This window comes from Eurytemora carolleeae, unplaced genomic scaffold (assembly GCF_000591075.1).
Source record: "Eurytemora carolleeae unplaced genomic scaffold, Eaff_2.0 scaffold1077, whole genome shotgun sequence".
In the NCBI taxonomy this organism is placed as follows: Eukaryota; Metazoa; Arthropoda; class Copepoda; order Calanoida; family Temoridae; genus Eurytemora; species Eurytemora carolleeae.
In genome coordinates, this window is record NW_019396992.1 from 59338 (window position 1) to 73940 (window position 14603).

Below are 14603 nucleotides of genomic sequence, written 5' to 3' on the forward strand. Positions count from 1 at the left end.
TGTAAAATGAGAGACGGTAATGAGCAAGAATGCTAACCATCAGCTGATTCATAAACTGGTTTGAACAGGAGTTTTTGACTAACTGCCTAAAAATATACGATTTTAAATCGCTTATTAGACGACTTTCAGTCGTCTAAAATGAAGCTATTTCTAATTCAAAATAACGATTTTAAATCGTTTAAAATGTAACTAAAAATCGTTTAATTAACAACTTTTTGTCCTTAATTTCGAATTTGAGTTTATAGACGATTTAAAGATGCAAATTAGGCGACTTTTAGTCGTCTATTATGAAGTTTTTTTCACTTCACAAATAACGATTTAAAATCTTTAAAAACGAAAATACAAATCGTTTATTAAGGGACTTTTTGAGTTTTTAATTAAGAGTGCCTAATTCTTAGCTTTTTCATTTAAAAACGCATTCACCGTTAAAAAAGTTGAAAAGTGAAATTGTTAATTAATCCATGTTTACCACAGATTTATTAATCTGTGGTCTTCCTTTAAAGTCTTAAATTGAAACTGACCTTGAGGATATTTAACCTAATAATCGAGATATTTTTTCAATTCAGCATTCGTAAATAATTGTTTCTAAGTCATAACTTAATTATTATACAGGGTTACCCACAAAGGATGAGACTTGAGAGACGACTGTACAGACTGTATACTGTCTGTTTCATTATATCTATGATTCCCTGCAACTGTAAACGTGTTTCCTTTTTTGTCTAATTATTGAATAAGCCATAAAAAGATTACATTCAAGGAAGAATACTAAATTCAACCTTGGAATTTCAAGAGTTTCAGGTCGTCTTTACAATCTTATTCTTTCTGGGTAACCTTGTATATAAACTACATAGAACTGTTCTCCTCAATTTTCAGGGTTAATTTTACAATTTTCCCACCGTGCAAGAAGTTTTAAATTATTAGAAGGGAAACATTCTTACAGTGATACCAGAAAACTATGAAATAGGAAGTCGACTTTTATACAATTAAGTTATGGCTTTAAATAGTCCAATAATTGCACAGAACATAGCAATTGTGCAGTGTTAACAGACCTATTTCACTTAATTATTGATTTAATAAGTGTCCAGTAAACTTTTTTCGGAAATTCGGAAATTTGTTAGAAATTAATTATCCTCGGTTTTTACAAAAATAAAAGTGGAAGTACAATCTTTGAGTTTCATTTTTCCATTGCTTTCTACAAGCAAGAAATGCGCAACTACTTTGCAGGAAAAAACCGCAAATGAAAATAAACGGATTAAATAAACTAAAAAATAGATAATTAACTCGAACTTACTCCGGCATACCTTAAAAATCAGTCATTGCATGGAGGGTCACTTGAAATAACGCTCACAACATAAAGGCTTTTAATTCAGTTTATTCATTTCAGGGAGAAACAGAGGAAGTGCAGAGCAGAGCAGCTCAAGAACAAAGTATAGAGCAGTTTAGAGCACATTGAAGAGCAGAGCATTGTGGAGAAAAAATAGAAGAGAACTGAGAAACTATGATTTTCTCAAATTTTGTAAGAATATTTTGAAACTTTGTCATCATAAAACCATGTTAATATTTTACAGTGAGCACCAGAAAACTGTGGATTAGGAAGACGATATTCACGCAAAACTTAAATGTATTTGATGATATTTACTGGTAACTTATTATATCACTTATATTAAATGAAATGAGTCTATTTAAACTGCTAAAATGGTGTGTTACATGTTGATTGGAGCTTTACTCATAGCTTGAGTTTAAAAGTCCTCTTTCTATTTTACAGTTTTCAGGTTCTCACACTGTATTTCTAGATTAAGCTCGCAATAAATTTCTATGACTTATGCCAGAATTTGACATTTTTTTTATTCTATTTCCCACTCCTGAGGGAGAATTCAAGGAAACTTGATGGCTGAGATCGAAACTTTTTTCTTGGATACCTTTAATCTTGAATACTTCATCTCGATATCCATTGTATGCAATTTGAAGATCATGATGCTTGATTCGGCCCTTAATTAAAGTTATCCGGGCATTGGTATATTGAAGTGGAATGAAACTAATCTATAGATCTGCATAAGATGGAGATTAATGTTTGAACCCGAGATTCACAATAAAATAGTTCTGACTTCAGATTTTAGTTCTGTAAAGTAATTTTCCTATTTTTCACATCAGCCAAATGTAAGCAATGACGACCTAACTTTGTCATGAATCCAAACTCAAATCTTGAGGTATTGAATTCAAACTCAAATCTTGAGGTATTGAATCCAAACTCAAATCTTGAGGTATTGTATCCAAACTTAAATCTTGATGTATTGAATACAAACTCAAATCATGAGGTATTGAATCCAAACTCAAATCTTGAGATGGTGTTCATATAACTTTGCTATCCTCAGCTTTAAATTTTCTTTCATGAATGTTTTACAAGCCTTCAAATTCTTAATCTAAACTACCATTTTTCGTAAGAATATGATTTTGTGAGAATTATCCTAGGATCTTTATAAATAAACATATTTCAGATTTTAGTTGGTTTTATCCTCAGTCCATCTTCTGGTATTGACCTACCATTCCGTCCTGGTCAACAGGCCTGTATCTGCCCTTCCACACCTTTTGTAGCTCCCATAGGAAGATTACTTTGGGGATCCAAGTGCTGTAGAAGCCTGATAAGCACTTCTACAACCTCAACTACAGCTGGTACGGCTTCTACTACTACTTCTTCTACTACTTCTTCTACTACTTCTTCTACTACTACTTCTTCTACTACTTCTTCTACTTCTTCTACTACTTCTACTACTTTTACTACTGCTGTTACAGCTTCTACTACTTCTTCTACTGCTCCTCCATCTGGTAAAAATATTTTAGAAAATGTTTCACGCAAATTATAGTGCTTTAATTTCTTTAATCGAACTTGATTTTTTGATTTCCTGACAAAGTGATGCGTTTGTAGAAACGGGCATCATGTCCAGGTGGGTTTCAGTTCTAAACTGGTGATGAGACCCCCCTGAATCTGGAAAGTAAAAAGTGAAGCCCCTTTAAATCAAGATTTTACTGAACAAACAATTTCATTAAATGAACAATTTCCCTGAACAAACAATTTTATTGCATGAACAATTTCACTAAACAAATTAACTTATAGAACTAACAATTTTATTGACAAACAATTTTACAGAACAAAGAGTTTTATAAAACATACAAATTTACTGAAGAAAATACTTATAGGAAAATTAACAATGACACAACTATTAATTTATGAAATTCTGCTGAACAATTAAAATAATGAAAGGACTAATTGGAAATAACCAAATTTGCCCATCTCTCAAACTATACATTTGGGACTGTATCTTGACTGTTGATGTGCAATTTTTCATTTTTTCTAAGATCTTTAAAAATCAGGGGAGGGGGGGGTTTATAAATATAAACCCCTGAAAACATTTAACTTAAAAGTACATTCGGGTTGTCCTAAACAAAAACTTTCCAATCTGTTTTAAAATACTTTTATCTAGATTGCTCTTGTTCTGGAAGCACTGCTGTTCTACTTGGAGGAGGGAAAACAGAAACCTATCCTTGTAGTTCACAAACTATAGATGATATAGAAAACTTAATTTATCCAGGAGCTTCTGTTTTAAATAATCAGATTTATGTTTGTGGTGGGTATGAAAATGTCAGTGTAGGCATAGGCAGTAATAAATGCTTTAGAAATGAAGGTGGGATGTGGGTAAATGCTACAAACATGAATGTTGGAAGATGGTTGTTTTCAATGAACAATGTGGGCTCACAAATTTTGGTCACGGGGGGACAATCAAATATTTCATCTCTGAGTACTTTAAACAACCTTGAATTATTTGATGGTGAAATATGGCAAGAGCTCCCATTTAATTTATCCTATGCTTTCTCTTATCATTGTGCTGTTACTATCAGTGAAACAGAAATTGTTATAATTGCCGGTTTTATTAATTTAGGTCAGGTTGTAATTGAAAAGTATGATATATTTAATGGTCTTGTTCAAACTAACTTTTCAAGCTTTCCGGACTCAACATATATATATGGACATGCCTGTACTTTATTTCAAGGGGAGATTATTGTTGCTGGTGGATATCCAAGTTTAAAAAAGGTGTATGCTTTAGATCTTACAACATTAGCCTGGAGATCATTACCTGATTTAAACTATGATCACTATCAGCATACAATGGAAGTTGTAAATGGACAATTAATTGTGTTTGGGGGAGTACTTTCAACTGATTCTACGGAATTAGATTATTTGGAAAGGTATGATGGCAACACCTGGATTGCGGAAAATTTGAACTATACTCATGCTTACCATGCTTCTGTTGTTGTCCCTTGCCAATAAAACCTGTCAGGTAGGGTTTCCACCAAATGGCTATATTTATTTGCAAGAACGACTATAACAAAATTGCGGAATTGCTCAAAACTAAAGTTGCGGAATAGGGCAATATTGCGCGAAATGACTTTTGCCAATGATTGCGCAAATTCCGGGTTTTTGCGTAAAACGAAAGCAAAATTTAGCTTTTCGTTCTGCAAAAATTGCGTAAAAATTTTGTGAAGGGAAACCCTACTGTCAGGGATATATATAATTTCCGTTTGTGTTAAAAGTTACATTTTCATTTAGATTTTATATTATCTGTCAAAGTTTAAATTTGAAAACTTAGATAATTAAAACTTCTTATTTTGTTATTTTGTATGCCTGTATTTTTTTGTATTAATTAAAAGTACAGTTTTACTTGTGGAGAATTTTACTTTAATTGTAGAATTTTTTTAACAGTTTGAATAAAGCAATTATTAGATACAAAGGCTTTTAGGGTGCTTCGCGCCCATCTTTTTTTTCAACTTTTGATTGTGGCTTTATCTAGGGCTGGGCGCATCTGTTATCTGTTATCTGTTAGCATCTTCTCTTTGTACTGTATAAAAATTAAAATTAAAATTTGCGGATTTCATAATATTTTTTAAACGCATTTTCAAAATTTTACAAAATTAAATAATTTAAGATAAAAACATTTTAAGATTACAGCGCATATTTAAAGTATGATTGGCCACTAACCTTCCATTGGGCCACATGAGTTCCCACACAAAATTTGGGCATGGTCGTTTCGGCCGTTTCGATGTTTATGGATACAAACAAACAGACAGACAAGCTTTTATATATAGATATATAAACTGATATGATAAAAATTGGAATGCTAATAAAACTATTGCTGGCCGATTAGAGAGTTGTCACAAAAAGGAAAAATTCTATAAATAGTTTTGGCCCAGGAGGTCGTTTTATGCTGAGCATTGGACGATTTTTGAGATTCATTTCAAAAGTCAAACCCCAGTGCCCAATCGGCCAAATATAAACGGCGGGGGTTATAATTTCTGCCAAATGTTAATAATTTGTTTTTAAATTCCTTAAAAGCTGAAACATTTTGAGATAAAATATCTCTGAACAACTGCACATGATGACACCACAAAAGCCTGATGGGCATGGGCAACCATGGGTATGGTACATATGATAGTTTAAATATAAAATCTAAACAGATAAATAAAACATACGGATTTATTACCTATATTACAAACTCTTTTAAGGTGATCAAAAGAGAAGGTTTAAAGGAATTGAGTTTTTGTCACAAACTCGAAGACCTCAGATATTTCAAACAATGATAAAAAATGATAGTTTGAAATATCTAAGGCTTACATCATCAGGTTGCAAAGATATAGCAGTAGTAAAATCAGAATTTGTGGCAAAAACTCAGTTCCTTAGCATTAAAAAATGCTCCGTTAAAACACTTTTTTGTCTTGAAAGATTTTTCACAACTTTTTTTATTCTCAAATTCCTTTCATAGACTCAAGAGCATCCAGGTATTAACTTCAAGAGCATCCAGGTATTAACTTCAAGAGCATCCAGGTATTAACTTCAAGAGCATCCAGGTATTAACTTCAAGAGCATCCAGGTATTAACTTCAAGAGCATCCAGGTATTAACTTCAAGAGCATCCAGGTATTAACTTCAAGAGCATCCAGGTATTAACTTCAAGAGCATCCAGGTATTAACTTCAAGAGCATCCAGGTATTAACTTCAAGAGCATCCAGGTATTAACTTCAAGAGCATCCAGGTATTAACTTCAAGNTAGTACACTGCAGGTAGTCTAGCCTGGGCGGTACAAATTAATACATATATATAGTACACTGCAGGTAGTCTAGCCTGGTCGGTACAAGACCTTTGTCTCTCGGTGTAATTTTAAATTGACTCCATGCAAAATAGTGAATGCCCTATTTACAACGGTGCCCAAATTAAACTTCTCACTGATATTGAAAGTACAATTTCTGTAATGGTGTTCAAATAGCTGGACAACTGGATTGTACAATGGTGTTCAAATAGCTGGACAACTGGATTGTACAATGGTGTTCAAATAGCTGGACAACTGGATTGTACAATAGTTTGAAAAGTAAACTTGACCCAGCTGAGGATACATTTATTCATCTAAAATCATGAATTTCCAACGTGATTCACAAAACTTAAGATGAAAGCATTGTATGGTTGTTGAACTGAGAATATGTAGCATTGTTGAGAAATTTAAAGGAATCACCCATGTGACATTTTTAAAGGGCATTTATTCAGTGAGAACGGAAATTCAATCTTTAAATTGTTTTAGATTGTTCATTTATGAGGAATGATTTTGAGAATCGGTTTACAAAACTTATTCAATAACGACAACGAACAATGTTGTAAAAATTCTACAGCAAAATAATAAGTTATTCAGGAACAGGTTGAGAATATAGAAATTGACTATTATCATCGAAAAAAAAGTAATCTTTTTCAGTTCATGGTTTCTGTAATAAAGAAATTTGAAGAATTTAAGGATATCTGCGAACAAATTCATCAATAAAAAGAAATTCAATAAAATGATGAAAAAGAAATAACTGATTCTAACATTGATATATTGAGAAAATTTCAATGAGAAATTACACCTAATTAGTTTTTTTTACATTTTTTGTCGTCGTTATTTAATAATTTAAAAAAATCGATTCTCCCAAGGTGACCACTAAATGGATGATTTTGAACGTCGACCTAGCGCTCAAACTCAATGATTATACATCATAAAAACGTTTTAAATGTCTTAATTGAATCCTAAAAAATAAGGCATTCTCAGTTCAACTACCATGCATTGCCAGTCACTCCCTTTAATTTACTATAGTTAATCATCACACCACCCTTTTACAAAGGCGCTACGACATCTGCTCTATTTCCATTTGCTCTATTAACCCCTTGCTCTATAGCCCATAGATCATAACTTTTGCTCTATATGCCATCTGCTATACATACGGCATGTGCTTTATGAAATTATGAGCTTTGCCTTACAGATTTATAGAGACCGAAATTATTGTAAAACTGGAAAACTGTAGATTTTATAATTTACAGATGTCGCAACACCAGATATCTTTAAATAAAAGTTTATTTTTGTAAAATCCTTGGCAAGGAAAATGAAGACGAGTCCACTGTATTCTGGGGATCACTTCTGCATTTCAGAAGAAACAAATCGCAATCTTAAACCATCCTTTTCTCATCAGTATCGGAGGAGACTTTTTTATGATTGAGGTATCCCGGAAATCGAGCTGTATCCGGATACCAAGTTGTATCCGGAAACCGAGCTGTATCCGGATGTAGCGTGTTTGCATTTATCGTTAATGTCTGGGCAGCAAGTCCGTCTTTTCGTTTACCCGTTCTCAACCTTTTTGGAGCTGTCGGGGGCCGACTTTGAACAGGTTTATGTACAGGTTCAAGTACATGTGCATGTACAGGTTCATGTACATGTGCATGTACAGGTTCATGTACAGGTTTATGTACAGGTTCATGTACAGGTTCATGTGCAGGTTCATTCACAATTAATTTGTGTGGAGAAGCGTTCAAACTTTTTTCACTTTTCACAATTTGAATCTCTGGATTTGAACAGTTATGATCTTCTAGTATAGCATTTTCTTTATGATAAGGGGCCTAAACATAAGAAGCATTACTTTTAGATCATTCATATCTCTTTTAGATCATTCATATCTCTTGTAGATCATTCATATCTCTTTTAGATCATTCATATATCTTTTAGATCATTCATATCTCTTTTAGATCATTCATATCTCTTTTCATTTTTGTAGAAATTGTTATTACAGTTTTGTGGGCATATTGCTCATTTTCATCCGTTCAGATAAAACATTAGATTTTGCAAGGGGGGAGGGGGGTATGAAAGGTTTGATAAGTCAGAATTAGAGAATTTTAGGATTGTAAAGTTACAAGCTGTTTGAGGTTCCAAAATCAAATCGCGGAAAATTGGAGAGCTTGAAAATAGTATTTTTTTAAACTAGGTTCTAAGAATATTTTTGTACAAATTATGATAAGAACCTGATTACAAACGATCGTTTTGAAAAACGATCGTTTTAAAAACGAAAATTTTTTAAAAAACGAACTTTTTAAAAAACGATCGTTTTTAAAAACGATCGTTTCGTTTTCGACGAAACGATCGTTTTTCTGAAAAATGAAAACGTTAACATCCCTAGTTGTATGATAAGATACTTTGGATGCGCTCTAATGTAGGTAAAGACGACCTCTAAAGCAATGGACGCTCTAAATCCTCATATGACGGCACTGTTTATTTTAAAAAATAATAAATTTTGCGGCTCACTAAATCTAATTTAATTAAAAAATTTAAAACTTGAATTAGAATTTCATTTTTCAGCTTCAATGTTCCATTTCAAATAAAGACCACATTTACCTACACTGAAGCGCATCCAGAGTATTTAACCTTATATTCACAACCTAGATGGAGACCGGTTTATATTCACAACCTAGATGGAGACAGGTTTATATTCACAACCTAGATGGAGACAGGTTTATATTCACAACCTAGATGGAGACCGGTTTATATTCACAACCTAGATGGAGACCGGTTTATATTCACAACCTAGATGGAGACCGGTTTATATTCACAACCTAGATGGAGACAGGTTTATATCAAATCCTCTGCACATGGAGAGAATTTAATGAATTATTGGAGAGATGTCCCTGTCGCTGAACAATTTGAAGAGCGTTGATTCAGGATCGAATTTTTGTCTTCATGAACATTTCTATCATTCTTAATCTGCTTTAACTTCATATTAAGTTACATTGCTTTCTAAATATTCAGTTTTATTATCTCCTATACCTGTCATTAAATAGTTTTATTATCTACTATACCTGTCATTAAATAGTTTTATTATCTACTATACCTGTCATTAAATAGTTTTATTATCTACTATACCTGTCATTAAATAGTTTTATTATCTACTATACCTGTCATTAAATAGTTTTATTATCTACTATACCTGTCATTAAATAGTTTTATTATCTACTATACCTGTCATTAAATAGTTTTATTATCTACTATACCTGTCATTAAATAGTTTTATTATCTACTATACCTGTCATTAAATAGTTTTATTATCTACTATACCTGTCATTAAATAGTTTTATTATCTACTATACCTGTCATTAAATAGTTTTATTATCTACTATACCTGTCATTAAATAGTTTTATTATCTACTATACCTGTCATTAAATAGTTTTATTATCTACTATACCTGTCATTAAATAGTTTTATTATCTACTATACCTGTCATTAAATAGTTTTATTATCTACTATACCTGTCATTAAATAGTTTTATTATCTACTATACCTGTCATTAAATAGTTTTATTATCTACTATACCTGTCATTAAATAGTTTTATTATCTACTATACCTGTCATTAAATTCTACTTTTCGATTATTCACCAGAAGGGATAAACTCTCACTTTTTGATCTAAAAAGGGGAAATTTTTTTTTTAATTTCAAATTTTTGTTTTTTAAACGTTTACCTAAGCATCCCTGATCTACTTGTTGTAAGCCTCGCCTGAAATAATATTTCAAATTAATTCTTCGAAAATTTTCCAAAATATCTTTGTGGTGATTGCTTTTTTACCCAGAGCTGGGAACTTTTGAATGGTGGATATCGGGATTAAGGCTTAATCCACTCTTTTTCTTAATCTCCAGAGCTGAAAACTTTAGAATGGTGGATATCGGGATTAATGCTTGATCCTCTCTTTTTGTTAATCTCAAGATTAACATAATCTTGCAAGATTATATTAAAAGTGTATGAAAAACGATAAAATTCAAATTAATATTTAGTCATCTGAGAAACTGTAGCAGCCAGTCAGAGAAAAGCGGGCAACCAATGAGAGAACAGAAATATTCTCATTGGAGAAAACAATTAACGGATATCCAAGGAGAGAGAAAAAGAGTGGATTAGGACAAAAATGAAAAGTTTCCACAGTGAATATTCGGATTAAGAAATCAGGATTAAAGTTTATCCTAAAGTTCCCAGCTCAGTTTAGAATACAGAGTATCGCATTGAAAACAATCATTATTGAAAGTAAGAAAAAATATGACATTTATTTATTTTATTGTGATAATAATTTTTTGTGCGTTTATATCCTTTTGAAAAAGAATAAAAAAAAGTTTTTGCGGATTTATTTCATGTTTTGCAAATGAAAATAACCAATTTCAAATTTTGTTTTTGGAATACAGTGAGAACCAAAAAACTTTGTAATAGGAAGACGACTTTTAGACGCAAGTTGTTACTAGCTTAAAATTGTCCAATATGAGCATGGTACACAGCAATTGTGCAGTGTAAACAGATCCATTTCACTTAACTAGTGATTTAATCAGTGTCTAGTAGAACCATGAACATCAATTCCATCTACCACTGAAGTATTGCTAGAAGTCGTAACCCTATTGGTTTGATTGGAAATATCATTATTAGAATCATATTTTCTAGATAAGCAAATTAAATTGATAGTACCTTCCCACTTGTAAACAAGGCATAAGTTGGGTTGTAAATAGCTTGGATTTAATATAGGGTACGGATGTCATCATTGAGTTAAATTTTGAGAAAAGTATCCACCCCCAAAGTAGGAGGTTTGAACGTCGAATTTTCGCTCATACTCAGGATTTACAGATCTTCAAAAAGTTTAATATGTCTCAAATGAATCCGAAAGAAGTTTACCACAACACTGCACACTCAGTTCAACTACCTTACATAGCCGGTCTGTCCCATTAAAGAACTTTTGTCTAATAACTGTGTTTCTAGCAAAACTATCTACAGCGTATTTGGTATCTAGTAATACCTCTTGAAAGTAGGCAGAATTTAACTTCTGTAACTCGTGTTGTCTCTTTTGCTGAATACAAAATTATTTAAATTCTTTTCGTCAAATATTTTCATAATAATCCCCTGTTCACAATTTTGCTACCATATTGATTTTTTTCTAAATTGGAAAAATACTGTCGTTTCACCGAAAAACGGAGATATTTCGATCAGACTAATGTTTCTAAATGGAATTGTAGACCATTGATATTTTTAGGCTTGATTTCTGTTGGATCAAATGGTAAAATTTTGAATTATACAGGTTTAAACCATCAGGCTGCGAGTAAACATGAATAGAAATAGATACTTTAAGTCAATATTACTGCTAATTTAATCCCTGTTTTCATAAGTTACACTGCGCATATCAATATTTTTGTAAGTTATTTTTTTAGTTTTTTTTTGTCCTTTTTTCCGGGAACGTACAGGGTGTCCCACAAAACATGACAGTAAACTTTGAATTTATATATGACATTTAGTCGTCAACCTTCTTAGAAATGTATGATTCTTGAAACAATAACCACAAAATTCTCCTAGTCCTGGAATCTTCCAAAACATGGTCTGCGTTTTTTTGTGTTGTCAACGCACATAAAAGGCAGACTACATTTTGAAAATGCCAAGACTAGGGGTATTTGGTAATTATTAACTCTAGAATTTTACGTCTAAAATAAGGTTTACGAATAAATGCCGCAAATTATTTCAAGGATCAAAGACGACCTTTAATTCGTCTTGCTACTGTTATGTTTCGTGGGACACCCTGTCTGTTTTCATACATTTAACAAGAGATCAAAATATGACTTAAATTATGTAATGTACTGTACTGTACCGTACTGTACTGTACTGTACCGNACATTTTCCTGGTTCCTACGATCGCGATGGTAGGCAATTATATCAAAATAATCGAGCCGACTTTGTTATTTAAATTTTAATTGTTAACAAGCTTATTTCGAATTTAAAGTAGAAAACGACAATAAAGCTATACTGAAGTAGAAGACGACAATAAAGCTATACTGAAGTAGAAGACGACAATAAAGCTATACTGAAGTAGAAGACGACAGTAAAGCTATACTAAAGTAGAAGACGACAATAAAGCTATACTGAAGTTGAAGACGACAATAAAGCTATACTGAAGTAGAAAACGACAATAAAGCTATATTGAAGTAGAAGACGACAATAAAGCTATACTGAAGTAGAAGACGACAGTAAAACTATACTGAAATAGAAGACTAAAATAAAACCATACTGAAGTTGAAGACGACAATAAAGCTATACCGAAGTAGAAGACGACAGTAAAGCTATACTGAAGTTGAAGACGACAATAAAGCTATACTGAAGTTTAAGACCACAGTCGACATAAAGCTATGCTGAAGCTGAATACGACAATAAAGCTATACTGAAGTAGAAAACGACAATAAAGCTATACTGAAGTAGAAGACGACAGTAAAACTATACTGAAATAGAAGACTAAAATAAAACTATACTGAAGTTGAAGACGACAATAAAACTATACTGAAGTTGAAGACGACAATAAAACTATACTGAAGTTGAAGACGACAGTAAAGCTATACTGAAGTAGAAGACGACAATAGAGCTACACTGAAGTAGAAGAGACGACAATAAAGCTATACTGAAGTAGAAGACGACAGTAAAGCTACACTGAAGTAGAATACGACAATAAGGCTGTACTGAAGTAGAAGACGACAATAAAGCTATACTGAAGTAGAAGACGACAACAAAGTTATACTGAAGTAGAAGACGACAATAAAGTAAGANCTGGCTCTAAAATAAACCGGATTAACCCAATCATGTGGTTTTCCTAAGACTGGCTCTAAAATAAACCGGATTAACCCAATCATGTGGTTTTCCTAAGACTGGCTCTAAAATAAACCGGATTAACCCAATCATGTGGTTTTCCTAAGACTGGCTCTAAAATAAACCGGATTAACCCAATCATGTGGTTTTCCTAAGACTGGCTCTAAAATAAACCGGATTAACCCAATCATGTGGTTTTCCTAAGACTGGCTCTAAAATAAACCGGATTAACCCAATCATGTGGTTTTCCTAAGACTGGCTCTAAAATAAACCGGATTAACCCAATCATGTGGTTTTCCTAAGACTGGCTCTAAAATAAACCGGATTAACCCAATCATGTGGTTTTCCTAAGACTGGCTCTAAAATAAACCGGATTAACCCAATCATGTGGTTTTCCTAAGACTGGCTCTAAAATAAACCGGATTAACCCAATCATGTGGTTTTCCTAAGACTGGCTCTAAAATAAACCGGATTAACCCAATCATGTGGTTTTCCTAAGACTGGCTCTAAAATAAACCGGATTAACCCAATCATGTGGTTTTCCTAAGACTGGCTCTAAAATAAACCGGATTAACCCAATCATGTGGTTTTCCTAAGACTGGCTCTAAAATAAACCGGATTAACCCAATCATGTGGTTTTCCTAAGACTGGCTCTAAAATAAACCGGATTAACCCAATCATGTGGTTTTCCTAAGACTGGCTCTAAAATAAACCGGATTAACCCAATCATGTGGTTTTCCTAAGACTGGCTCTAAAATAAACCGGATTAACCCAATCATGTGGTTTTCCTAAGACTGGCTCTAAAATAAACCGGATTAACCCAATCATGTGGTTTTCCTAAGACTGGCTCTAAAATAAACCGGATTAACCCAATCATGTGGTTTTCCTAAGACTGGCTCTAAAATAAACCGGATTAACCCAATCATGTGGTTTTCCTAAGACTGGCTCTAAAATAAACCGGATTAACCCAATCATGTGGTTTTCCTAAGACTGGCTCTAAAATAAACCGGATTAACCCAATCATGTGGTTTTCCTAAGACTGGCTCTAAAATAAACCGGATTAACCCAATCATGTGGTTTTCCTAAGACTGGCTCTAAAATAAACCGGATTAACCCAATCATGTGGTTTCCCTAAGACTGGCTCTAAAATAAACCGGATTAACCCAATCATGTGGTCGACGAAGAAATTATTTGAAATACTAGCTGAAGTGATCGGCGTTGCCCGTGGCAATAATATAAAATTTCGAATTTTGAAAACATTTTTATTTAAAAAAATCCTACTTTTGAAAAAGAAAATTCTAATATTTTTCGCCTTTGTTACCCCCAGGATACCCATGGGTTTCCTCAAAAAATGTTATTTGAAAATAATTAAAAAAGAATAATTTCCTGATTTTGATAAAAATTATGGTGTTAAAAACTGCTAGAAGGCAGAATGGTAAAAGGTATATAAATATCAGATACATCCAGTTTATGTAGATCTAAACAAATAATAAACAGTAAATGTAGATTTAAGCAAATAGTAAAGAGTTAATGTAGATCTAAACAAGTAATAAACAGTTTATGTAGATCCAAACAAATAATAAACAGTAAATGTAGATTTAAGCAAATAATAAAGAGT

The 14603-nt window shown here is 32.6% G+C and overlaps 2 protein-coding genes and 1 long non-coding RNA gene across 3 annotated transcripts in view; 1 reads left to right on the top strand and 2 right to left on the bottom strand.

Moving 5' to 3' along the window:
* The window catches only part of LOC111710871 (kelch-like protein 12), an 8127-nt gene extending 3198 nt beyond the window's left edge, over positions 1 to 4929 (top strand). Inside the window, exons 2-4 of the mRNA XM_023485043.1 lie at positions 1385 to 1516; positions 2496 to 2823; positions 3480 to 4929. Of these exons, the coding sequence (XP_023340811.1) occupies positions 1499 to 1516; positions 2496 to 2823; positions 3480 to 4324 (1191 nt within the window). The 5' untranslated portion in view covers positions 1385 to 1498 and the 3' untranslated portion in view covers positions 4325 to 4929. The remainder of the gene's footprint in view (positions 1 to 1384; positions 1517 to 2495; positions 2824 to 3479) is intronic.
* Positions 4930 to 9730: 4801 nt separating this feature from the next.
* Positions 9731 to 11212, bottom strand: LOC111710864 (uncharacterized). The gene is made up of 3 exons (XR_002767143.1): positions 11160 to 11212; positions 9852 to 9886; positions 9731 to 9796 (listed from the first exon to the last, which is right to left on the bottom strand). It is a non-coding gene; the product is annotated as an uncharacterized LOC111710864 (long non-coding RNA).
* Positions 11213 to 14453: 3241 nt separating this feature from the next.
* LOC111710868 (FMRFamide receptor) overlaps positions 14454 to 14603 on the bottom strand; it is a 9507-nt gene continuing 9357 nt past the window's right edge. Inside the window, exon 8 of the mRNA XM_023485039.1 lies at positions 14454 to 14463. Within this exon, the coding sequence (XP_023340807.1) occupies positions 14454 to 14463 (10 nt within the window). The remainder of the gene's footprint in view (positions 14464 to 14603) is intronic.